This window comes from Aspergillus puulaauensis, chromosome 8 (assembly GCF_016861865.1).
Source record: "Aspergillus puulaauensis MK2 DNA, chromosome 8, nearly complete sequence".
Taxonomy (NCBI): Eukaryota; Fungi; Ascomycota; class Eurotiomycetes; order Eurotiales; family Aspergillaceae; genus Aspergillus; species Aspergillus puulaauensis.
The window spans coordinates 941,040-966,555 of record NC_054864.1 but is presented as its reverse complement, the minus strand read 5'-3'; the positions used below and the strand labels follow the sequence as shown (position 1 = coordinate 966,555).

At 50.8% G+C, this 25,516-nt stretch overlaps 9 protein-coding genes across 9 annotated transcripts; 2 read left to right on the top strand and 7 right to left on the bottom strand.

The window, feature by feature from the left end:
- Positions 1 to 338: 338 nt before the first annotated feature.
- On the bottom strand, positions 339 to 1,568 carry APUU_80376S (uncharacterized protein; the record flags this gene model as incomplete). Its single annotated transcript, XM_041696649.1, has 3 exons — positions 339 to 1,029; positions 1,078 to 1,366; positions 1,415 to 1,568. 3 exons carry the CDS (start codon positions 1,566 to 1,568, stop codon positions 339 to 341), a joined length of 1,134 nt encoding a protein of 377 aa, XP_041562259.1.
- A 400-nt stretch (positions 1,569 to 1,968) lies between these two features.
- APUU_80375A (proteasome regulatory particle base subunit RPN10) lies at positions 1,969 to 2,993 on the top strand (the record flags this gene model as incomplete). Its single annotated transcript, XM_041696648.1, has 4 exons — positions 1,969 to 1,994; positions 2,053 to 2,091; positions 2,151 to 2,370; positions 2,442 to 2,993. 4 exons carry the CDS (start codon positions 1,969 to 1,971, stop codon positions 2,991 to 2,993), a joined length of 837 nt encoding a protein of 278 aa, XP_041562258.1.
- A 235-nt stretch (positions 2,994 to 3,228) lies between these two features.
- Positions 3,229 to 3,986, bottom strand: APUU_80374S (uncharacterized protein; the record flags this gene model as incomplete). Its single annotated transcript, XM_041696647.1, has 3 exons — positions 3,229 to 3,688; positions 3,797 to 3,919; positions 3,985 to 3,986. Coding segments are annotated over 3 exons (585 nt in total).
- Positions 3,987 to 4,939: 953 nt separating this feature from the next.
- APUU_80373S (putative C2H2 finger domain protein) lies at positions 4,940 to 6,283 on the bottom strand (the record flags this gene model as incomplete). Its single annotated transcript, XM_041696646.1, has 1 exon — positions 4,940 to 6,283. One exon carries the CDS (start codon positions 6,281 to 6,283, stop codon positions 4,940 to 4,942), a length of 1,344 nt encoding a protein of 447 aa, XP_041562256.1.
- A 3,274-nt stretch (positions 6,284 to 9,557) lies between these two features.
- On the bottom strand, positions 9,558 to 14,326 carry APUU_80372S (pleiotropic drug resistance family ABC transporter; the record flags this gene model as incomplete). Its single annotated transcript, XM_041696644.1, has 6 exons — positions 9,558 to 9,981; positions 10,037 to 10,497; positions 10,551 to 12,035; positions 12,091 to 13,158; positions 13,220 to 13,664; positions 13,731 to 14,326. The coding sequence occupies 6 exons, from the start codon at positions 14,324 to 14,326 to the stop codon at positions 9,558 to 9,560; spliced, it is 4,479 nt and encodes a 1,492-aa protein (XP_041562255.1).
- Positions 14,327 to 15,567: 1,241 nt separating this feature from the next.
- APUU_80371S (putative choline transport protein) lies at positions 15,568 to 17,342 on the bottom strand (the record flags this gene model as incomplete). The annotated part of the gene is made up of 5 exons (XM_041696643.1): positions 15,568 to 15,668; positions 15,747 to 15,980; positions 16,029 to 16,300; positions 16,352 to 16,691; positions 16,739 to 17,342. The coding sequence occupies 5 exons, from the start codon at positions 17,340 to 17,342 to the stop codon at positions 15,568 to 15,570; spliced, it is 1,551 nt and encodes a 516-aa protein (XP_041562254.1).
- Positions 17,343 to 18,424: 1,082 nt separating this feature from the next.
- On the top strand, positions 18,425 to 19,174 carry APUU_80370A (HAD family hydrolase; the record flags this gene model as incomplete). Its single annotated transcript, XM_041696642.1, has 1 exon — positions 18,425 to 19,174. One exon carries the CDS (start codon positions 18,425 to 18,427, stop codon positions 19,172 to 19,174), a length of 750 nt encoding a protein of 249 aa, XP_041562253.1.
- Positions 19,175 to 19,809: 635 nt separating this feature from the next.
- On the bottom strand, positions 19,810 to 20,446 carry APUU_80369S (uncharacterized protein; the record flags this gene model as incomplete). The annotated part of the gene is made up of 4 exons (XM_041696641.1): positions 19,810 to 19,894; positions 19,974 to 20,038; positions 20,101 to 20,209; positions 20,406 to 20,446. 4 exons carry the CDS (start codon positions 20,444 to 20,446, stop codon positions 19,810 to 19,812), a joined length of 300 nt encoding a protein of 99 aa, XP_041562252.1.
- A 1,735-nt stretch (positions 20,447 to 22,181) lies between these two features.
- Positions 22,182 to 24,249, bottom strand: APUU_80368S (uncharacterized protein; the record flags this gene model as incomplete). The annotated part of the gene is made up of 2 exons (XM_041696640.1): positions 22,182 to 23,801; positions 23,947 to 24,249. The coding sequence occupies 2 exons, from the start codon at positions 24,247 to 24,249 to the stop codon at positions 22,182 to 22,184; spliced, it is 1,923 nt and encodes a 640-aa protein (XP_041562251.1).
- Between the last annotated feature and the right edge of the window lie 1,267 nt (positions 24,250 to 25,516).

The following is a 25,516-nucleotide window of genomic DNA, read 5'->3' as shown; positions in this document are numbered from 1 at the left end:
CAGGTAAACTAAGTGATCGGAATCCACTATGTATTGAAGCTATTGAATAGAATAAAGCAAGATGCCTTTTTACTGAACCTTCTGCGTGCGAAAAGCTAATTAAGGACTTCAGAACCACGAAATTATGGTACCTGAGACATCTAACAAGTTCAAACTCAGTAAATAGATAAAAGACCTAGAACTCCAATACCAAACAACTAATAGTAACATCCGAACACCACCGAATGAAAGACCAACTCTTCGACTCCGCGCTGTCGAACTGTTTGTAAATTGACATGCAACAATGATCCAGATGTCAAACACTAATATGAGATAAAAATGCTAAATATGCAAGTAGCCTATGCACGCTTCCGTAGAGTGCGTCGTCCGCCTGTTGTAGTCTCACCTCCCGCCGACGACGTCGTGGCCTTCCTAGCTCCCGAGGCTGCAGACTTTTTCGAAGTCGCAGAAGGCGCCTGTGATCTTGCGGCGGTCGCCTTCCTTGCTGCTGAGCTTGCAGTTGTTGCCTTTCGCGACGGGGCAGCCTTGGTGTTTGTCACGGTTGTACCGGATGATGTGGTGGATGAGACGCTACCCCTGCGGTCGGTTTGCCGAGTACCAGGCCGCGAAAGGGGAGAACGGACAGATCTAGGGCCCGCAGTGGCGGCTCTGCTTGCAGGTCTTTTAGTTTGGGAAGATGGTGGGCGCGCAGGAGCGGCGCCTCGTGATGAGCCAGGACGAGCACTTCCAAGATTACCGGTGGTAGATTTGAGAGGACTGGAGGGCTTTAGTGGTGACATGGGCCGAGATAGGTATGAAGACGATTGGCCTTTCTCGGGTGAAGCGCGCAGAGGGGACTGTGGATACGTTCTAGAATTTGAGGATTTGGGCGAGAGGATCCTGTAGTCCGCCCCTCGGACTTCTTGGGAAACAACGCGTGATGTTCCCGGGGTTGCACCAGTCTTTCCGCGCCTCTTGGGGTTCTTGAGAACGTCGAGCTGTTCGCCTGACGCGGGTGCGTTTTCTTTGTCAGAGTAGATACCGGCGGGACTGGACACGTTAGTCAAGCGCGTGGCTTCAGGATGCCTCGCTACATACCTATGTTTCCGAACCCTGCGAGGGCTTGGGCTGACTGTCGCAGCCTTCTTTCTGCCTGAAGCAGACATCGCCGTGAAATTGCGCGATCCTTTAGCTGGGCTACGGTATTTCCTTGGCGAAGGGTGCTCTGATTGAGCTCGGAGGGTGGAGTTGTGTTTCTCGAGCAGCTCACCCATGTTCGCTTTGCGAAGAGCCACAGGAATTCGGTTGACGCGTCGTTCGAGTCTAGCTCGGAGGTCTTGTGCTTGGAGGGCGTACTGTGCGCGGAGTTTGCGGGCTCTTTCCGTGACTGCAATTGTCAGTGTAAGCTTAGCAAGCCGAGATTAAAAGAACATACTCTCCAGCTGCAAATTGTCAATTAGGGACTGTTTTTGGCTTCGCGTGATTCGCATCCGCTTTCTGGGTGGTGTAGTGTTTGTGGGTGTTGCGTCCTCAATACTGGGATACGCGTCGTCCATCTCGCCAGACTTTCGCTTTGTCGCCGTAGCCATTGTGCAAAAACCGAATGTTTGTTTTTTTTTGAATAATGTGAAATACCAACGATTTAATTCAAACAGTCCAGAAATTCATGCGGCAGTTGGCGTTGTGTTGTTGAGGGGCGAAGGGATGAGGAAGAGAGGGCGGTTGTTGTTGCGGGAGTGGTTGATGGGGAACGAATAAACAAGCGCTGACTTAATTCGTCGTTAGCTTAGGTTATTAACTAAGTTAGCTCAACCTCAACTCTCCTCACGGCGGGTGACATCTCTGTGTCCGCCTCTCTCCAGCTTCATCCTCCCGCCATCATCAAACCTCTATCTCCTCCGCTTATCTAGCCGCACGGCTCTTCTCATACTCTATTTTATCGCTCTCTTTTTCCATCACGTATTCCGCACCGCCGATTGACCCGCCAAGATGTCGCTCGAAGCTACGATGATCATGTTCGTCAGCCCCATCCGCTGAGCTCGGTCGGGAGTCTAGCTAGCTAACCCATCCCAGCGTCGACAACAGCGAAAGCAGCAGAAATGGCGACTATACGTGAGCTACACCTCTGTACTTTATATATTCTCCTGATCATCCGCGACTAATTGCCGCAGCTCCACACGATGGCAAGCCCAGATTGACGCCGTCAGCGTCGTCCACACAGCAAAGATGCGCGTACACCCTCAGTCGGCCGTCGGACTGATGAGTATGGGGGGAAAGGGTCCCGAGGTGCTCTCTACATTCACTACTGATTTCGGTGGCATTTTGGCCGGACTACATCGCACAAAGATCCACGGGACCGCCCACTTCTGCTCGAGTATACAAGTTGCCGGTGTATGTCTTCCACATTCTTCACCATTTCGACCCGGGCGTGGTCAAGCTAACAAGGGATATGAATCGAATAGCTGGCCCTCAAACACCGCTCTGAGAAATCGCAGCGTCAACGCATCGTCGTATTCTCCTGCTCCCCCATCGAAGAAGACGAAAAGACCCTCGTGAAGCTCGCAAAGAAAATGAAGAAGAACAACGTTTCCATAGACGTAATCGCTTTCGGCGATCTCGAATCCGACCAGACTAAGAAGCTGGAAGCCTTCATCGAAAACGTCAGGGGTGGCGACGGCTCCAACCTCGCCATCATCCCACCCGGTCCGAACCTACTCAGCGAAGAGCTCCAGGCCACAGCTATCCTCGGTGCCGAAGCTGGTGATGGTTCAGGTGGAATGGGTGCTGAGGGCGGTGACGCCGGCGGCTTTGACTTGGATGCTGCTGCTGAGAACGACCCCGAGCTGGCCTTTGCTCTCCGACTTTCGCTGGAGGAGGAAAAGAACCGACAGGAGAAGGAGAAGCGGGATCGCGAAGAGCAGGAGCAGAAGGCGAATCTAGAAGGCATTCCTGAGGAGGGGCAATCGTCTGGGAAGAAAGATAATGACGATACAGACAAGATGGATACTGCGTAGAATGTATTCTATTTACTTATGTTAATGCATACCCGGCGTTGCTACCTGCCTCCAGGTAACTATTTCATACGAAAACCAAATCAGTCATCAGTAGTTCTAGCAATAAACGCCAAACCAAATCCCAGACGGTTATCATCATTCCCAGCATCCCATTAACAGAAGCAAGAATGACTGTAGGTCAAGAAAATATACAGACCGACAGCCCAACAGCGGCGGATATATCAATAAATATTTATCACCCCCTAGCCCTCAGATAACCCCCAACTCCCCTATCGAACCTCTCACACCGAACCGGCATTTCAATCTGATAAAACGGATTCTTCATTACATAGTCCGCATAAATCTCATAAACACCCTTCATTACAACATCCACATTCTCCATCAGCGGGTCCGTAAACAGCAAGAACTTCGTCCCCGTCAGCGTTTGGAAGCACGTCAGCCGGAACTTGTCCGTTTCCAGCATGTCCAGCCCGCTTATCGGGATGGACGGGTTGGGGTATGTCGAGTTGGAGATTGAGGCGGAGGATGCGTGTGGTGGTGGGAGGCCGGATGAGGAGTTTGGGGTTGTCCCTGCGCCCGGCGTTGGTGTTGATGGATTCGATGGCGTGGAGGTTTGCTGGCTGTTGGATGTTGGGGTGGGTGTCGCGGATGGGTTGGGGATTTTGGGTGTTATGGAGCGCGTGATTGCGTGGACGCTGTGGTTGTAGAATAGAGTATTAGCTTTGGATTTTCTTTTCTTCTCTTTTTTTTTGAATTTCCGACTTAAGAGCATCCGGAGTATTGGAAAATTGGAAGAGTCATACCCATGAAATGTCCCCGCAAGGACAAGGTAGTCATTTGTCGAGAGCTTGTGCAGGCCCGGGTGAAATTCCCGTTGGTAGATGAGGCCACCGGCTTTATTGATGATTATGAGAGAGTAGACAGGCCTATGATATAATGTTAGATACAATTCGGTTTCCGAAGAATATGAGGAGGGGAGAGGGAAACAAACATTGTGAATGGGAAGCGAGGCGAGGGGAGAAAGATGGAGAGGACTCCGAGCGTGCGCGCTCGGTTGCGGCTGGTCTGATGGCGGGTGGCCTGGTTTAGCTTTGCTTAACGGATGAGGTGGAGTTGTTCGTTATTGGGGTATCATTTGCGAGGTATCATGCGAGGGTATCGAGTTCAAAATGGGAGAGCTGGTCGAATATCACGGAGAAGCTGCGCAAATGCGGAGGTGGATTGATTTCCTGGGTGTTTATTCTGCACCCTCCAGGGGAGTTTTGGGTGCGGTATAGAGACCCGGAGTATACCAGTCTTACAAGAGTTCAGTGCTTCAGAAGGGATCTTACTCAAGAGGACTTTATAAGCATTGACTACCTTTTATTCCGTTTTACTTTGCACAGTTTAAGTCTTTCTCTCGAAATTTCGAACTTTTAGGTTGTAGTATGGTTTTACTCGTAGAAACGAAAAATATATACTAGAGGGTCTGCCCTCTTCTTATCAATTTATGTCATCAAAATTTCGACTCGTATTCCCGCGTTTATTACCTAGTGGTCCTACTCAGAATGTGTACTACTTCCAGGGTTCCCTTGAAGGTGGAAGAGAGATCTGATGTGAGATCTTGGTCAAGGTACATGGATCACTGAGGTACTAGGATGCTCCAGTATGAAGGTTTTGAGTTCAATGTTATAATTGTCATCACTAGACAGAGTAAGAGACCTAAATAGCTACATATATTAAGTACAGGATATCATCTCGCATCGTAAATCATGACGCTATGTTATGCCAGCCCAAATCCTAACGCAAAGCCAAACCCGTACCAGGGTCCGCACCGACAATCGACATTAACTCTCCCAAGCGATCCAAAATAACAAAACATATAAAAAAACCATAGAAAATATATAGGAGGCCGTAATATAAAAAAAATGGGGGGAAATACAGGATAAGCCCTCGCGACGAGAGAATCACTCCCGACAAAGCGATGCCAACTTCCATTCCCCATTCACATGGACAATAACTCCATTCTCAAGCGCCCACTCCCTAAGAGGGAGGTCCTCTTTCTCAGGGCCCGGGTCTGCTTGCTCATAGTGTCTCGCAACATGCTCCATACGCTCTCTCCAAGCGTTGATGCCGCGGAACTCCGCATCGCAGAAGCCGCAGTGGCTCAGTGTTGGCGGAGTACGGAGCTGCTGCCAGCACCTCTTCCACACGCCGTCAAGACTCATTTCAAAGGCTTCTTTCTCGGCCTGTGAGACCGATTGCTTACAGGTCTTTGTATTTGCGACCCAGGGCGCGTGCATGCGGCGCTGGTGTTGGATGAAGAGGTCTTTGCGGTTGAAGTCATTGACGAGGGTGGGTGTTATCGGTATGGCAGGGTGTTGGGAGTTCGGCGAGGCGGGTGACGGGGAAGACTGCGTTTGGCAGTTGGGGGATGTAGTGCGATTTTTGATGTTATTCAAGTTGCACCGGCCAACGTCGCATCTGTAGAAACCGGGCTGTATGTGCTGAGAGCTGACGTGCCGCTTCCATTCGTTCTTGGAAGGGAAGGTGCTCGCGCAGCCATAGCGGGCAAAGGTGCATTCGAAGCGCCGGTCGGCAGTTTTCTTGAGGGATTGCTTGGAAGTTGTCACTGGTTCAGCGCGGCTGGGCCTGGCTGGTGTCTTTTTAGGTGATTTGCCGTTGCGTTTTTGAACGCCGTTGCGGGCTTTTCCCTTGCGGGCGGAGGCTCTTCGGGAGCTCTTGGGAGGCTCACTGGGGGATGAGGTCGGGGGTGCGCTATATTCGCTAGGCTGTTGACCGGCGTAAACTGAGGAAAACATAGGGTTTCCCTGTTGTGGCATTGGCTGAACGTGTTCAATGAGTGGGCTCATTGATTCTTGTTTGTAGGAAGTCATCGAGACGGGTTCGGGGTAAGGGGAGGGCGAGCTCTCGAAGCCGGATCTACTTGACATGGCATCGTCGTAGATGAGAGTAGGTGCGCGGCTGTTGCTTTGGCAGTCCGTCTGCGGCGACACACTACGCAAATTTTCGTCATATTCGGACGACGTGCCCCAATATGCAGTGGCTGAATTGTGATGCAGAGGAGTGTATTGCAGTGGTTCGACGATCGGGAAATAATGGCCCTTGATGGCAGCGTTCGAGGGCATGGGAATAACACCATTCATCGCGTCTGACGTGGGAGTCGCCAACATATGGTCATCGGAGTGAGCGTAGTATCCGTACCGATAAGGGATGTCCTGCGCAATTGGCACATGGCTTTGCACATGGAAGTGTTGTTGGAAGTCATGGCAAGGGTAGTGGTCATCCATTGTTGCACAGACAAGATGTATGAAGAACTTATATCAACAAAGGATAGAAGGAACGCCTCGGTATAGGGAACAAAGCTTGAGTGAAAACAATTGAGTCCGCCATAATTGCAGCGGACCCATGGGGCCATTTATCCTCTCGTCTGTTTCCTGGTCAATTGGGGGGAACAAACGGGCGATGACGGAACCACGAATTGGGGAGCGCGGATTGAGCCTCATGCTCTGAATGCGTACCCTCCATCATGGACGAACATTCGACACATGGAATTCGTGTCTTGCGCCTGCCGCCGATACCATCGACCGCTGGAGCCATCCATCACTTTTCCCTCTCCACCCTTCCCCTTATTTTTGCTGTTTTACCGGGATATTACTTATTCTGCAGCCCGAACTGGTTTAGACGGATGGAAAGTCAAATACTGTACGGTGTACAGGCGAAACAAGTGGCTGGTCGCTGGAGTGTCGGGGTCTGCGCCCCTGTGGAGCGCATATCTTCGGGGATCACAGCGCGAGGGCGGAGCACGTTACAAGGCGAATACAGGACGAGAACAGCGAGGAGAACTCAGTTGAGCCTCACTTCCCCCCTCATAATGTGCCTTATCCGGGCTTTGATATAGGTGGGTATGCAGGATGTCGTCACCAACCCACCAGCCACTGCCATCTCGCAAGTCGCAATGCATTGGTTGGCTGGTTAGTTTCTTTTTATGGCCCTCAATCCCAGGTGTGAGGCCCTTCGGGAAGTTAGCGTGGCCAGCGAATCCCGTGAGTGATGGAATGACGGGACCAGTAGCAGCGGGCAGTGGGCAGTGTTGGCCGAAGGCGTTTGCCCTGGCGAGACCCCGGCCAGGCGCTAGGCGCAGATTATCATGTCAAATCGAAGAACGGGGACGGAATGATGCGAGAAAGATCGGCAATGCAATTGGAGTGGAGTGGGTGCCCTGGAAGGAGAGGCACAGGACGGGACTGAGATGATGGTTGAGCCAGGTGCATCGGTGGTGGTGGTCAGTCTGACTGTCACTGGCGGGCCACAAGATCCGGCCCCCTTCTCGACCTTGTATAGCGGCGCTAAATTGGGAGCTGTTCTTTACGGCCAGACAAACGGCCCCGAATGGAAGGCCTCTGCTCTGCAATTAATACCGGGGATCACGAAATAAGAGACCTCCGTCGGGTTCTTGACGGGAAACGGAGGTGTTTTCCTGGAAGAGTCTGGACTGGAGGCTCACTAGGCTCAGTGTTTGCCAGTTTGGGGCATCCCCACCTGGCACCATCCTATTCCTGGCTCGTCAAAGATTGACGATTCCGACCCTCATCTTGATCCACCTCCATACCCCGTCTGGGTCCCATCTCTATCTCCCTCCCATGAGGGCTGTTGATACTGATACACCTGCTCAAGGAAGCCTGCTAAAGCAAGCCAAGGCACGGACAGACACACTCTTTCCAAAACTCGGACCAATCGCCAGCGATAACTCTCGAACACAATCCGACGATCGCTATACTTATCCCATCCTATGATCCTCTCTCATCTCACTGCAGCCCAAACCAAAACCCAATAATACAAAACTCGGCCGGAGCCCAGGATCCCGTTCCTGGCCTGCAGCGTCAAGAAAACCCGGGCTTCACAGGCTCAGACTGCAATCTGCAGTCTGCACCGAAATCTCACCTTGACCTTAACTTAATTCGGCTTGAAGTCCTGGAGCAGCATCACCCCGATATGGAGAGATTCGCCTTGGGCACAACTTCGCAAGCGCTGCGTAGTTGCACAGCATTTCTAGTGTGCGTCAGCTGAAGAGTGAGCCCGGAGCCGGTCGACATCCGTCCACTTAACCTCGCCGAATTGGTTTCGGCTCTCAGGGACACACAACAAGGTTCACGCGAAGGCTAACTCCTGCCCATCGCTCCTCGTGGCTGTCGCTGGGTCGAAAACGGGCGAAGACGCCGAAGAGTAAGACGTGCGCACGCCCCGTCTGCAATATGCAGGAGTCAGGAGGCAGCGCGCTAACAACCTAAAACCTTGAGCCCAAAAAGCAATTCCGAGACACTTAGTATGGAGCCGAGACACTGCGGAGTGTGAACCGTGAACACACCGGCCGTCCATCGACAGAGCCACAACTTCTGTCACAGCCCAACCAGACAGGACAGACCATCTCGCTCCTCGAAGGGTGACCCCCCCTGCAGAGCGCGGAACCAGACCAGACTGCAGCAGCGGCTATGCTCGGGCAAACCTAGGGCCCACCTAGATGCATAGGTAGTGACTGTGCCACACCTCCATCTCGTTCCCTCTTCCAAGCCCAGGCAACGACGGGGTGACAGGATGAGCCCGAGCCAAGGCCGGTGGCCCCTTCCTCGGTGTGAAGAGAGACGCAACGTCAGTGGTCACCAGACAAGCCATCATCGCGTGGCCTGTGGGCCAACTCCGCGGATTACACTCTGCTGGTCAAGAACTTCCCCAAACCCTCAAATATAAAGTGATAGGTCCGATTCGCAAGGCTTAACCAGGCTGATCTTTGCTCCCACTAGTAATTCCGCCGGTAGGTCGGGATGTCTCATGTCACCCTCCGTTGCGCCTTCGCTGTCTATCTCTACTCCAAATAACTAGGGATACACCGTAAGTAAGGCTTTTTTTTTTTTTTTTTTGGCTCGACGCGAGCCAGGAAGGTTCACTCCGTACAACTGGCCCTTTATTCTTAGCCCGGAACGACGGAAACACGGGAACAACCTGGATGAAATCCAGCCAGATCCTGATCACCCTGATCATCTCTTGTTGGCATATTAGTATTACACTGTCGACTGCTATCCTTAGCCCACCTCTCCTCCTGGTGAGCTGACGGCTGGGTGCTGGAGCGCTGTGGCGTTTTTTTGTTGTCCAAGCATGCCCCCGGAAATTGAATTCCTGGCGCTTAACGAGGGAAGGGAGACGTCGCACGGCATGACATGACATGGTGGTGGCTTGGAACGACTTGTGGGGGCGTTCGCTTTGACATTTATTTTATGCTGGCAGCTAGCTGCATAACTTTCAACAGTGATGCTATTATTATGATTATTATTCGATAGCAGGAAAAAAAAAAAGGGGACGATGCGCTGCAATCTGGCCGAATCCATAATCATGTCCATGTATAGATATATATCTGAATTATCAATTTTGACATTAGTATCATGAACTAGTAACTAAACCTACTCTATCACGATAACAAAAAGCAGCCCACCAAGCCTACTCTACATCGATCCATGTGGCTTAGACTTTCCTGTCAGCCTTCCCTGATCCTTCATCACCGAATTTCCACTAGCCCTTCTTCACCTGCTGAGACTTCTTCTTTGGCACCCGAACCAACCAATAGAGGAAAACGGCTGCAAAAGCATTGAACACGATGTACACGAACAATATCCCCACGTTTCGCCAGGTGTCGTCAGGGTTAATACTGAGCTGAGCCAAGAATTGATTTGACGAAGAGATACTGCAGAGCCGACAGTCGCCATTGGGGGCTGGGTCCAGGATAGTCCCCATGGTTTGTTCGGCGTAGGGGCCAAGGTATGATGTACAATTCTGACCATCGGGTGGAGGGACAGCGAGTATCTCGATGTCAGAACAGTATGCTTCGGTTCCTGCCAAGCCCGTTGATAGTACTGATGACACGAGGTAGGTGAACGGTGAGACTCGGTACATAAATATCCAAAACCGGGGAAGGGCACTTGGGGATGCAAGTACACTGATGCTTGTTAGGACATTTGTTGTATTTCTGACACAGAGGTATCTGGACTTACCCGTTGAAGACGAGACATAGCGAGAATAAGAGTTGAGCAATATTGCTACCAGTATCTGGATGTTCAATGCCAGCAATGATCATGGTGCTAAAAGTTGACGAGAATAGCATGAAGATTAAAATCAGCAGGAACATGGTGCCGCCACGCTCGACCGTCTCCCCAGGGCCTGCATTACGATACAGCCCGATCGGATAATACCAGCAGAAGTAGGCTGGAACAGCCATCAAGACGTTCCAAGGAAGCTCCACGCAGATACTGGCCATCATAAAAGCCTTCCATGAATATGCCTTTGAAGGTCGCTCTCGGACTTCATATAGAGCACGCTGCGTCACAAAGTACGGCATCATTTGTTGGACCAAGTTCGGGAAGATAATCAGGAGCATGAAGATGGCGAACATCTGATTTTGCATGCCTTGCAAGGTAACTGGCTCTCGCCAAAACGTAAACCCAATGAAGAGCGGCTATTTCAAGTTAGTTTGGCTTCTATAATAAGATATTGATACATAGAACTTACCGGAATCACACACATGGTGGCCTTAGAATAAATGTAGGACGGACTGCGCCAGTATTGCTCAAACATGCGCTGGAGGCATATGAGAAACTGAGACCAGAGCGGCATTGCAAATTCTCCATATTCGGGCGCCTTGGGGGGCTCTGGATTCTGCGACAACTCTGCTTTCATCTCTGCCAATTCCTGACGTACATGATCGCGTTCAGGGCTCTGCTTCCAGATCTCAGACCAGTCTCGATCTGCATGAGATCCTGGGGCTGCACCGATAATTTCCAACATCCATTCAGCGGGGTTTGCGGTCTTGGGGCAGGGAGCGGAGCCTTTCTTTTCAAAATACTTGATCAGGGTCTCCATATTTTCACCAAGCTCGCCAAAGTAGATAGTCTTTCCGCCCTTGGCCAGGAATAGAAGTCGATCAAACTGCTGCATTAAAATCGCAGATGGCTGGTGAATCGTACATAAGATCGCCTGACCATGGTCTGCTAGCTTCCGCATAAGAGAACAGATAGACCAGGCTGTCTGGCTGTCTAGGCCAGATGTCGGCTCATCGAAGAAAAGAAGAAGGTCTGGCTTTGCTGCAAGCTCCACTCCAATAGTGAGGCGTTTCCTCTGCTCGACATTCAATCCTTCACCCAGAATACCTACTACAGCCTGAGCATATTCCTCCATGCCCAGCATCTTAATCACCTCTTCCACGTATGCAATTTTCTCCTTCCGCGACACGGTAGCAGGCTGGCGAAGCATTGCACTGAAGATTAGCGCTTCGCGCACAGTGCTGGTTTCAAGATGCAGATCTTGCTGCTGGACGTAACCTGTTTTACGTTGAAAAGAGTCATCTCGCAAGCGCCCATCCACAAGCATCTCGCCAGTCACCACGCCCATAGTAACGCGGTCAGCTAGAACATCCAGTAGAGAGGTCTTGCCGGCGCCAGTAACCCCCATTAAAGCTGTTAGGTTGCCCGGCTTTACCCAACCATCAACGTTATCGAGGATGCGTCGGTTTTCGCCCTTTATTTTGATGTCGTAGCACACATCCTGCCAGTGAAAGATTGCTGTTTGTTTCGAGATAGCCCCAACATGATCGTCTGCGTCATCCTGACCAACTGGGACGGCCTTTTCAACTGGAGCAGCTTCCTCCGCGTCGCGTCGGATTTCTTTTGCGAAAGCCGGAATTTTGCCTCTTGGAAAGACCAGAATCTCTCCCTTGGAGGGTTTTGCCCGGACAAACTCACTACAGATGATATAGAGGCCCAAAAAGGCAAACATGAATGCCAGAAGGATGCCGTAGTTTCTCCACAAGTGAGACCTGTAATATTCGAACGAGGTATTCAGGTATTTGTCACCATCGATAAAATCTTCACCGGCCACAGCTCCACGATTGGAGCAAATCTTTGATGACAGAGGAGCGTCGGGATAGTTGGGTACATAGCCTCCGCAATCAAACGTCCGGCCGCTGAATTCGTTGACCATGAGTGATTCGAATGCGTACTAAATAAACGGTGAGCAGAATACTTAACGTAGAATTCTGGGAAAAGGCACTTACACCAATAGGGTTAAGATAGTTGAGCCATTTGAACCACGGATGCATATTGCGTACAGGAATAGTGAACCCAGTGTAAATGACAAGGATCATCATGAAGATTGACGAGGGAACCATTGCTTGCGCCATAGACCGGGATATTGCACCAATCCAGCGGAAAATATTGGACATGGTCAGTGTGGTCGTAAATGAAAACAGGTAAAAGACGAAAAAGTGTCCTGGTGTACGGCGGAGGTTTGTCATGAAGTAGAGGATGATATTAAACACAATCGATACGAGCACCTTGGCGGGTAGGTCGACAATCATTGAACTAATTGCTTCTGCGGAGGGGTGATACAGCGCATATTTGAAGTGCTTTTCCACAATTGGTCTTTGCTGCCAGAGCGTCAGGATTTCCAGCGCACTCGAGAAAGCGTTTAGTAGAATAGCGAAGAAAAGCAGGGCTCCGCGAGAGAAGAATTCGTCGGTCGTGGGTGACATATTATAGAAGATACTTGAGATAATTAATGCCATGATGCTGTTGCCGATAGTAGTAGCGAGGGTCATGGACATGTCGCCCTTAAGACGAAGGAAGCCTCTGGTCAAGCAGAGGCGGATTTGCATTAGGTAGGAGAGAGTATACGGCGAACCAGCACGAGTACCCTTGGACTTTTCCGCCGCTCGAGAGCGCTTGAATTCCTCAAGTTTGTTCCCGCCAATAGGGAATTCGTTCTGGAAGGCCTCGATATCAGCAAGCAATTGCTTGCGCTCCACGCTTTGCTTCCATCGGGCTGCAAACTCATCAGGGGTTCGAGGGACGGCATTTTCATATCCTGGTCGCACGAGTCGTTCAGTGGGACTTGTCAAAGATGTAAGGAAGTCGGCGGTAGTCTGTCTATCGGGGCAGTCAAAGCCCATCTCGATGAAAAAGCGTCTGGCATCGGTGGCGCTCCCAAAGTATATTTGGCGACCTTCATAGAGGACAATGGCTTTATCAAACACATCGTAGATCGCCTGACTCGCCTGATAGATGGCAACGACAGCTGTAGAACCGGTGTATTCAGTAGAAAGGCGGATATTTCTTACAAATTCCTGCATTGTAAAATAGCCATCAGCAAGTGCCAGGAGGGACGCGCGCTATATATTCACTTACCAGCGCAGTTGAGCTATCGAGACCTCTGGTTGAATTATCCCAGCATTGCATAGGACAACCGCAGAGGATTGTTTCTGCAATACTGACTCGCTTCCGTTCTCCACCAGATACACCGCGTATAAACTCGTTCCCTACCATCGTGTTCATCGTGTGACTGAGTCCCAACATAGCCATCGTAACATCGCGCATGTGAGTCGCATATTGCTCTCGAGTTACACCAGGGAATCGATTGGCCGGGGCACGCGCACGAGCTGCAAAGGACAGCGTCTCACCAGCAGTAAGATTGGGAAAATGAATCTCAGTTTCAGCTTGATAGATAACTTCGCCGCGGAAACGGCTATGCATTTCGTCCCAGGAAATGCCTTGATATTGTATGTCAGTTCCATCATCAAGCCAGAGACCGTGAGTCTCGCCGGCTATTGATTTCAGAAACGTAGAACATCCACTAAAAAAAGAAGAAAACGCAAGGGGTAAGCGGAGATCGGAAAATTAAGTGGTAAGGCTGTGTTACCTTCCAGGGCGCCCGAGAGCAACCAACATCTCACCACTCCGAACGAAACCCTCGAAATCGTGCAAGATGTCAATGCGGACTCGGTCCCCGAATCCAAGCATGCGGCGAACCCACCCATACCCCTTAAGCCACATATTGGCAACATCTGTCTGGTAATCGACGGCGGTTCCATAGCCGAACGCGCTCAGGTTGCGGAATGAAACACCAGCAGTGCGACGCGGGTATCTGTCCGGGTCGCGATTGGCGACGGAGAGGAAATTCTTGGTCCATTTTCGGGCGTTGAAATTGTCGGAATTGGGATCCAGCTGGGGGTCACTGGAGGCGTCGAGGAAAGTGTTTGTACCGTCTACAGCGCTGCTCTTCTGGGAGAGGTGGGACAGGTTCCGCGCTAGGGCTGTGATCTTCTGTTCGCTTTCCTGGTCAATATCCTTCTCAGAGTTGGCACACGTGATATCGGAGCTGTCCGCTTTCTCCCTGGAGGATGAGGCTCCGTTGTCGCCTGTTATCCTGCTGATGATGTCGAATGCGTGGTGTTGCCCCTCACCGTCAGGGGCGCCACCCTCGGAAGGTAGGGGAGGCGGTGGTTGAGAAGACATCGCTCGCTGGGGAGGCTCAACCTGAGATAGACATGCTTGAGCGGGACAGAAGCAAAGAAGGCCAGGGAGGTGCAAAACAGAGGTCAGATTTCTGAGGGGGGAAGACCATCTGTTAAATAGAAGCAGTGTACGAGGAGAGAGGAAGGGTCAGTCGGCCCACTAAGTTTAACTCCAGAAGGAACAGGAAGGCAGGACAAAGCAAAGAAAATCGAGTCGCAGAAAAGCTAGACGCTGGACGGATCACGGAAAGGCAGCATCCGACGGAGATGTGAATCGCGGCGTGACTCTCACAAGCAGGGAACCCAAGACGACCCGGCCCGATGGTTGCAAGTCAATCGTGTCAACACGCCCATGTTTCCACAGTCATATTCCCTTGGCGCGTCAGCAGTGTTGGACCCGGGAATTACAGAGTTATGGAGACTGTGATCTCAGCGATTGATAGTTAAATATAAGCGTAGGGCTGCTAAGTTCTTACTCTGGGGCAGACTTCGGGCTGTCCCCATCTGACAGCAGAGTGGAATCTCAGTGTGGACCTTACCCCAGGTACATACATATAGCTACTTTCTTGCATCTACAACGCTGCTTACTGTCGCATAAATACAATCCAGGCAGAAATAAAATACTCGGAGCGACAGGACTCCCGAGGAACAAAGGCGATACTCACACTTGCCCGACCGGAGTCCGAGCATGCCATCCGTCGTGTTTCGTATTTCGTATTCAGTCGACGATCAAACGGGTGATTAGTGGCTCCACCGGCTCCAAAAACCCCGGATCTAACCGCTTTGGGTTAATGCTTGGATTTGTGCAAGCCATGCCCAAATAATTGCGCCTGTCAGCATTTCATAACGATTTCCAGCTTCCGGCCCAATCTGATCACTGGGTCCCGCTAGACGATTACCTGGCATCGTCTCTGATGTTGATTACGATATTCTATAAATTTAACGAGCACTGGCACTGAGCAGGTAGGTTTGAATAAGCTGACGTGAGGAGACAGCTGAGATCGCATCTTGGAGCGTTCCCCGCATCGCCAACAGAAGCCTGTCCAATCAGACACACGCCTGTAAGCGAACAGTTGGCGACTCCCGACTCCAGCTGGATACGGTGTAGGTAGTGGACATGAATGAGAGTTTATGCGCTTGTTTCAATTCGGAAAGTTTCTGAGATGAATCGTCCGAGTCCACCCCCAAACATGAGAAACACTACCTGTGACGCGACTGAGATTGTTGTTGTCGCACTAATGCTTAAATTTCCAACCTAGGCCCATGATAATGTTTCCTCGCGTACGCAAACCAATTCGCGACCCCGATCACAAGCATGGCAGCCAATACGACCGAAGCGTAATCTTTTCCGAATTAATTAGCTCGTTTACACCAAGAAATGGGTTGACCACGAGGAGGCTAGCAGAGGGGACAAAACTCACTCATATTACCACCAGTGACTGGAAGTTCAGTGGGGAAGCAGAAGAAGACGGTCAATATGACTGCCCAAATAATGCAGACCACATTTGAGATGTATCCCACCACATTTGGCACCTTGAATGGCCGGTTCGACGGGAGGTAGTGGGTTGAGCGACGACGAGAGATCAGGAGGGCAGCGGGGATAGCGAACGATATTTGCGCGACGATGACGGTCGTGCTGATGAATGAGTTGAAAGCTGGGACGTTAGTCTAATGTTGGGCCTGACGTGAGAGGAGGAATATACCTGTTGACGAGCACACGTATATGATCCCGACAAGAAAGACGAGGACGCCGTTGAGAATGAGAGCGTATATTGGGACTCCAAGTGAAGAATGTACGGATGATATCTTTCGTGAGAAGAACAGGGCCTCGCGCGCGAAAGACCAGGTAAGCCGGGAGGCTGTCTGGTGTACGGCGTTGATTGCGACACAGGAGATGACGAACAGGGAGGCCATAAACACTGTTGCGGCTGCAGGTGAGTGCGTGGCCTTTTCCCAGATGAAATAGATAGGGAACCTGCGTGGAAGATTAGATCAAATCCGAATTCAAGTTATTAAAAGCACTCACGCAGTCGAGGTAGACAACGACTCCCCGACGTTGCGGTTGCTGTAGATGATACCAATAGAGAAGGGAAATGCAGTCAAGAACCCCACAATTACAGTAACCATAACTGCCTTGGGTACAACCCGCTCCGGATCAAGACATTCTTCTGCCAGATGAAGGGTTGCGTCGAGACCAGATAGCATAAATTGTGGTGTTGAGAGGCCTGTCAAGAACGATATACCGTCTGGCCAGCCACCAGACCCGTTGATGAATGTACCCCAAATCTCTCGTGAGTCGACCTGCACACCAGACCGAGCTGGGCACGTAATAGTGATAACAACAAAGGTTGAGATGGAAAGGAGAACTAGAGATTGTTAGCGGGACCAAGCTGGATGGGGAACAGTCACGTACATCCAACATTGTACACCCAGAGGGTCCTGTTGGTCAGAAAGGCATTGTAAAGAACGATCACTATATTGAATAACTGATAGACAAGGAAGTAATGCCATGTCTGCGGCTGGTATTGTGGTCGCCAACGAATTATGATTGCCATGAGTACGTTTGTCGAAGACAAACTAATCGAAGCACCCAGGCAGATCCAGGAGAATATCGCCGCGAGGCCGCTGAAGTATGATAGTCCACGACTCCAACGCCGCGAAGCTAATATAGAAGTGAAATGGTATTGTCCACCAGCAGTAGGGTAGACACTGGCTAGTTCGGCCAAAGTCACGCCCGTGCAGAGCATGGCAAAGGTGACGAGGATGATCCCATAGAGCAGAGACACGGCGCCTCCTGACTGAATAGCGATAGCGAAGCTAGCGGCAATAGCCACCCAGCTGTTTGAAATGTTGTATCCCACAGCGACGATGCTCAAAATATTGAACTTGCGCTTCATGGGCATGTCTAGCTGGCCCGCGATGCCAACCTCGCCCTTTGCCAGCTCGGCATCGGGAGTAGGAGTAGCACCATGGTCCGCTTTGAATGTTGAAGACTTAGATTCCTGGACGGTATCCATAATGTTGACGTTCTTTCAGAATCTCAAGGCGACGAAAGGATACAGTCTTACCCGCGGTAAGGGCTAGGATTCCGCTTGGACAGAGCCCTCTCAGATAGAAGAAACCTGGGGCCACTCGATATTAAAACCAGGAAACAAAGCATCAAGCTAAGCTTCGGAAAGCGTTAAAGCAGTTACATAATGATTGGAGTTCCCTGTAAACCATGCCGATAGAGAGATACAGGTTGATAGGTGATATCGGAAAGAACCTTGAATTCCGAGCCCATCTCCAAAACCCTATCTCAGATCAAGCAAGTGCTATCGGACACCAGCACAGCACGGATTCCTTTATAGCGGAAATGAGCCCGTAATGCTTGTTCTTTTCGGCTTAAGATCGACCTGACAGCGCGGGGAACAGCACTAGGCGCTTTTGATGGTGGTCTGGGGCCTGGAGAGCGGATTGCGGGGGCGGCAACTGCGGAGTGAATCCGCGCCTGGTGAGATATAGTTTTAGGCATCCTCCTTGAGGGTTGGATCGCCTGGTTGCTGGTTTGTTGGTGGATTGGGATATTGTGGGGAGTTCAAGGGCGTTCCAAGGTTGACCGAGACCTGGCTGACGAGTTGATGCTCTCTTCGTAGTTCCATTTCCATAACACCTGAGCCAGGACTCTCATCCTGCACTCCTAGTCTCAGAACCTAAAACAGTCGCTCCTGACTATGACGAAGCTTATATTCATATTCACTCCGTAACTAGTCTGGGTTGTCGCTCTGGACTAGAGGCATACGCCGAATTCGTTATCGAATAGCACTGAAGGCGCCTCAGAGGCCACCCGGAGGCCCAAAATTCGAAGATGTGAGACATCTCGGAATTGAAGTCTCAGTGATTGGGACGACTTGACGATGGTAGTCTTATTGTTGGAAATATACTCGGTGTTGAGATTAGTTGGCGACCTCTTAATGCAACAGACATGAATGAGGTAGAGAAATGGATCCTGGAAGAGAGCACGCAATTTTCGCGCTAGACCAAATTTCCAGATCTGATTCATCTGATTCATTTGTCTGTTAACTAAAACCACGTTCGCTTTTAATTCGAAACCTGCAACATGACAGCGGAAGAGAATACAGCTTCGGTCCGAACCCTTCTACAAGCCAAAGAATGGGTCGGATTCGATCTAGATGACACACTCCACGAATTCCGCAGAGCATCCACCGCCGCATCACTTAGTGCATTCAACCAAATCCACAACGACTACTCCGTTCCCATCTCAGCCCTCGAATCCTCGTACAATACTATTCTCGCTTCAAAGACAGCGGGAGCTTTCTCCGACGGTAAATCATCAACCGAGTACCGGAGAGAGAGATTCGCCGCGTTACTACAGAGCCAGGGAATCCAGGTTGTTGGTTTAGAAGAATATATGGATTCTATTCTGGTATTGTATAAGAGATCCCTTGCCACCTCACTGACTTTGAAGCCTGGTGCTTTGGATTTACTTACGAAGCTGAAAGAGCTCGGGAAGAAAGTTATTGTCATCACTGAGGGTCCACGGGATGCGCAAGAATGGACAATCGGACAGCTTGGCCTGAAGGCGTTTGTGGATGTTCTTGTAACGTCGAATGAACTGGGGTTCTCGAAGACGGATAGGCTGTTCCGAGAGGTATTGCGACGACAGCGAATTCAAGCAGACCAAATGGTTTATATTGGGGATAATGAAGCTCGAGATGTCTTACCGGCGCGGGAAGAAGGGATCGTGGCCGTTCACTTCGATGAGAAATCCCCGATATCGATTGACTTTGTGGGTTCGTTGCCGAAGGTGAATAGTTTAGCTGGGCTGTACTCTGTGCTTAGGTCTTGATGGGCCTGAGGTTTTGCAATTTGTAAATCATTAGAGGGTTATTAGTAGAATGTAGATACTGACAGAAGAGATCTAGTATCAGCCATTTACCTTTTCGTGCGTGGTACATGAATGAGGGTTAGGCATGCGATTACAGGAATCATACCCCATCTGTATCATTTGCTCTCTTGCTTACAGCCCCATTTACGTACAGTTAGTGTAGTCTTAGCTATCATGTAGATGTGCATTGAGAAGGTAGCGGTCATAAAGGAAGTATACAGTCCCCAAATATCCATGCGCGGCGTTAGAAAGTACAAACCAAAACCAAAAGCGACGCGAGAAAGGGATAACAGTAGGAGAAAGCAAAAGCATTTTCAATCAAAGTATCCCAGTGCAAAGTTATTATGGCCACAGTAATCTAGAAAAGTCGGATCCTAGATTTCCCATTCCTCAAGATCATAGCAACGGAGCCGGTTTTCCATGCATGTGCATAGCGTATAGGAAAAGACAGAACAACGCCGTAGGGATATCAACAACGCTGTAGGGATATCAGAAACATCGCGTCCAGCTCCGAGCAGTCCGTCAGCGTATGGATAGCAGCTAGCTTGGAATGGGACGGCGCAACGGTATCGTCTTGTCGGTATCGTATCGATCGTTTAACACATTTCGCAGCATTCAATGCAGTCGAAGCAGCATTCGCAGGTTTCCTCACAGAGGAAGCAGCAGCAGAGGGTTGCAAGACTGGAGGGATAAAAAATATATTAGCGACAAAGGCTACGATCACGAGCACGCGCAATAAGACGAGGGAAGCGAAGCTTACCAGGCTCCAAGACAACCGCGGCTCTTCTTCTGTTTAGGAGGCTGCTGCTGATACACCATCTGTTGCTGTGCGTAGAAGATCTCGTCAGCTATGTCCGCTCGGCTTCTCTGTTTCGGGGTTGCCGTACCGGTGGTGGTCCTTGGGGATATGGCTGCTGCGGATAGCCCTGTGGAGGGTAGTAAGGCTGTTGGGGCTGCTGATAGTGACCCTGCGGGGGGTAGCCACCGCCCTGGTATCTGGAACAGAAAGAGCCAGTCAGTATGGTCGCGAAAAAGAACGAGGAGCTACTATTGAATGCTGCTAAGAACGCTCACGATTGGAAATCGAGGGTTGGCAGCGACAGTGGATTCTTTCTAGTTCCCACTTTGAAGCTCGTGCGGTCGCGCAACAACGATAAGAAACGAGCGGAGCTGGAGCAAGGGGACTGCTTACCCTCCCGGAGGACCCTGGTTGTAAAACTCGTTGGCGGCCATGGTTGCGCGAACGAACGGAGTGGTCGTGTGAAGCGTGAAAAGCTGTCTCAGGAGTGTCAGTCGGTGCGCAAAAGCTGATTCAAGATCGACAGCGGATGAGAAAGCGAAGATGACGACGGCGAAGCCCAAGAACGCTTCTCGACCTCTGGGGCGAGCAACAAGGGCCAATAATCAGAGGGAGGACCGTACCCAAGAAAATGCCAAGTTTTAGAACCAACGCAGGGTAAAACGATCGGAGGGGTGCTGAAGACTGAAGAGAAATAAGGAGAGGTGAAGGCGATGGCCAAAAAAACGGGCGCGATCAGGAGATATTAATAACAAGCCTTCGATATCCTCTTTTGGTTCGCTGTCGCCTTCGATTCACTCGGAGGCAATCCAGGGTTCCTTGAAGTTTCCTCCTGAAAGCCGTTCTACCGCCCACGAGCTGATCACTGGACTAGTAATACCAATACGCAGGGGCCTCGTGCAGCCTATCACGTGGTATTTATGCAGATTACTAATTATTCAAACATAGTTAGCTGCGCTTGCTTCTTGCTCGACAAAGCCACTGTCGGTTTTGAGTTGAGGTTGACTGGTTATAGAACTGGTGTCATTATTAACGCTCCAGGGACTGTCCCACTGTGTCAAATACCTCATCAGAAGTGCTTCGCAGTTTGCTGTAGTCGCAACCCAGGGTGCCCGCCTCCAATCTTTATTCAACTCTACTATACCCCAGAAAAACCTTATCATAGAGATTGAATTACGGTGCTTGAAATAAATGCAATAATTACAATCAATACGGTGACATCATTGGTACAGTCCGAGGCTCAGCCACACCAGTCCAGCCCAGCCAGCCCTACTAGTAGATGCGTCCAGCTCACTCGGGGCTGTGCACTGCCACCAGCCATGCACGTTAATTATATAAGTGGTTTACGGCCCCAGATTGGCCGCTCAAAGCACCGTTGCCCGACTGCTTGCGTGGCTTAGAGAGTCGAAGCGATGAGTGACGAGCCAACAGGAGCCGGTTGTGCTAGGCACCATGAAACCGGTTGGCGCTAAGAGTGCCCGGTTCAGTGCGAGACTGATGCTCATCATAGGGATGCGATTTCTTTTCCCATTTGCCATAGCAGCAAAATCACCGACTCCGATGGCTCGCTCCTCACGTCTTCTTCTATCGTCGCTGGAAGTTCCTGCGCACTTAGTAACAAAGATAATACAGGACGAGCCTGAAGGTAGCAGAGAAGTAGTGGATAATGGAAGTTACCGCCAAAGACCCTAAAGGTGAAGCTTTGGGAAACTAGCTCATCTTGCTTCCCACTCTTGGGGCGACCAAGGCGACGTGGTTGTTCTCAGGCATGTCTGCCGAATCACTGTATTCAGGATAGTAGTCTCGTAGACTGGTCCGCTGCTCATCATCACACATTATGTCGTATCCCTCCTCGAGGATTACGAAGTCGTAAAAACCGACCTGTAGGCCCTCAATGAGGTGAAAATAAGAAAAGAAAAAGTCGAAAAAAAAGTTGCGGGTCAAAAGACAGAAAAAGGATCAAAAGAGAAAGAGAATAAAAATGAGAAAGGAGATGGTAAAACGAGTCCCAATATAGAGGGAACAAAATAAGGAAGAAAAAAGTAAAGAGAAAAGAAAAGAAATCAAAATAGCCCAAATGTGCAAGCAAAAAGTTCAGAATGTATGTAAAATGTATACAAGAATAGCAGCTCCCCAGATCATCAAAATGTTGAAAAGACTATAAGTAAATCACACATACGAACTGATCTCGGGAGCCATATGCTGAGACTCGAGATAGCAGGTATTCTCGAACGACGGATATGAACTCGTAGCGAAGCTGGCAAAGGTATCATAACCGTTCATACCGGCTGATTCTATCCCTGCAAGGGATAAATCTTCGGCGGTGACAACCGATTCGAAGGAAGAACTGTCTAGCGAGTCCGTCGGTGGGGTTACCAAGCCATCAGCTTTTTGGTCTTGGTCAATGGTGATATTCTGAGCATTCTCAAAGACAACTTCTTCTCGCTGAACCATCCAGTGTTTCAACACGTCCATGGAAGGGTGAGTACCACCTCCTTTCCCGCCACGCTTTTCACTGTCTTTACCGCGTCCTCCGCGACCGCGTTGGCATGGGTTGAAGTGGGTGCGACGGAGGTGGGCGGCAGCATTGTAGTTGGCGCCGTATCTCTTTCCATTCCGACAAGCCTTGCAGTTTGCAAGGAACTTCTTGTCAGGGGAAATGTCGATACACACCCACACTTTACGAACCATGGCATGAACGCGCTCGATGTGGCGACGGAGCTCATGCTCTCCATGGAAACCATCGGGCTGGTCATTGCACAAAGTACAATACGTTTTTTGCCGAGGAGGTCGCTGGACGGAAGCTTTGGGAATAGCTGCAACCTCTTTTGAGGTGCCGTCGGATGATGAGATCCGAATCATCTTGGGCTCTGCCACTTTAGGCGGGGAGACACTCTGAGACTCTGTTTTTGGAGCGATAGGCCTTGCGCTGTGAACAATTTGTTCTTGTGTTCTCCTCGCGGCCCTGGATGGCTGGCTACTTGATGTAGCATCGCCTTCTCCAGACATAGAGAGTTTCATTTCCGTGGGGGTAGAAGGGGGAATAATGGGCATTGAAGTTGGACCAGGGGCAGAGCAAGAATAGGGCAGGGATATGGATGGATCTACTAGGCCGAATTGGCTCTGGTTGTCCATATGTGGTGTTGGAGTGATACTGTTGGAGAAGGGTATATTGAGAGGTGGGTTGGAGGAGGGGAAGGACGATGGGAGGAAGGAATAATCTGGCTCAATACTTGGACCTGAAGAGTCGAAACGCATCATTCCCATATTCCCGCACAAAGACTCTGTTGTAGTGCTCCGGCTCATCTCGACAGCTCCCAGAGTAGACTGGACGGGTGCCGCAGTCAGGGAGTTCTCGCCGCCCATATGCCCTTGGGGGACCTGGGTGGGCAAAGAGCTCTGGTGTTGTGATCCAACTTGCACGGGATTCGTTGGAAACGCCAAAGCGTTTGGAGACGCGCTTGTCTGGTCCTCGAACTCGCCTAAATATTGCTTGGTGTATTCGGATGGCGAGTACTCGTTAACATTCTGGAGCCGCCGTTGGTGTCCAGGTAAATATCGGTAATGGCCCGTGGACGTTGTCGAATGTTGGTACGACACGGGGACCTGTTGACTCTGCGAACGAACCATAGCTGATGGTCGGGGTGCGGATCCAGAACCGGAAGAGGGAGGCAAGTGGTCCGCCTGCGATGTTGTTCTCGACAGTTGCCAAGTCGTTTCCGGTGCCGCCGGGGAGGACGCATGGGAGAGATCACGTTTCAGCTCAACGTGCTCTGGGAGATCCGGAGTCTGCCAAGTGTCAATCCAGGGACTGTTGGCGCGAGAGTAAAGAGTGAAGAAATGAGGGAGATAGCGCAGTAGGAACAATGACGGGTGGGGACGAGACGTGCAGGAAACGCGGGACGGGAGGAGAAGGCCAGAGTAGATCACGTACGGTGACTCGCCGTTTTGTCGGGGGAGGTCCAGAACCAGGTAGTGTCCGAGGAGTATCCCGTCGTGTCCGTTTCCCAGATTTCTCAGATGAGGTGTCTTGGCCAAGGATGTTGGAACCCGCTACTGGTCGGTATGCGGGTGTCGTGGGTGGAACAGCCGTTGGCGGCAAGAACTGACTCAAGCGTTGACTCCATAGTTGTAGGCGCTCTGATTCCGGAAGATGGGAGTGTTGATCCAAAAAAGCGTCCCGATACCCAGATATGGCCCGCGTAAAGAGGTCGTCGTCGACCATGTTGACAGGCATGCTGGGATGTTCTCCTTGGTTGTCGTCTCTTTGGGTGGAAGAACTGCTGTCAGTGCGAGAGACTATTGGGGTTGGAAATGGGGTCTGAGAGTTTGAATCAGTATATATTTGTTATGGCGGTCTCTAACTGAGGTGGGAGTTGTAGGTTTCAACAGCGCGAGACGAGGGTGGGAGACAGACTGTGAGAGAGGCAGATAGACACGATGGAGATAAAACCCCGATAAGATAGAGGTGCGAATATGAGGAAAGAGGGAAAAGGTGATACGAAAGAGGCAGTGAACAGGGAGCGAGGAGGACGGAAGATTTCAATAAGAGGCTGAGAGATGGAACGCAAAGATGTAACAGAGGGAGGAAATAATATTAGAACAGGACTGGAGACGATTGGAATGAAGATGGGGATGATCGAGGGAGCAAGAGGGAACGCGAGATAGATATCATGGGCGCAGAAAACACTACGGCCAAATCCAGGTTAGTCCAGACAGTCACCGGCGTCAGGATGCAAACGCAATGAACCAGGACAAAAAAGGTACAGTTTGAGCCTGAAAACCCGGGTGTGATGAGCGCAGAGGTACGAGCCTACGAGGCTACGAGCAGACGAGCAGTTCATGGAATCGCAAAGCTGGCGGGATTGGATGACGTGAAGGAGGTCTGGACCCAGGAGCCCGAAAGGATGGGCAGGCCGCTTGCTGGAACAGGCAAAAACGAAATAATTGAGATCCTATTTGGCGATGGACAGATGAGACTTTTCGCGATGATCGGAGCGCTAGCTGAGGCGCCATAAACAGCCTGGGGCAAAGGTGGACAATCTTGGACAGGACCAAATGCTCAGAAAGGAGCGACGGGCGACCAGAAGGGAAAGGGACCAGTGACCGCTGACTAGTCAACTATAGCGGGTTGCAACGGGTCCGACTCTCTTCGCCCTCAAAGTGAGGCGCCCAAACGGATCGCGCGAAAAAACACCCCGACCACCCGCTGCAGCTGTTGCGCTGCCCGGCTCAGTCATCTGAAGACTCTCAGACTCACTTGTTTGATCGCGCTGCTGCTCGTGTCGTTTCATTCGACAACGTATGCTGCTGTTCTTTGGGGTGGGCTGCTGCTCAGCCATGGGGCGTCAACTGCGGGATTTGGCCGTGCTTCGAGAGAAATCCAAGGAGGACTAGCGATGTATGCCAGCCCAAGAGCAGCCCGTGTGAGTGGTGCTCAACTGACCGTCTCTGCCAGCTTCCAGGCCACTCGGGTTTGATGCAAATCTCCCCCCTCGACTCGC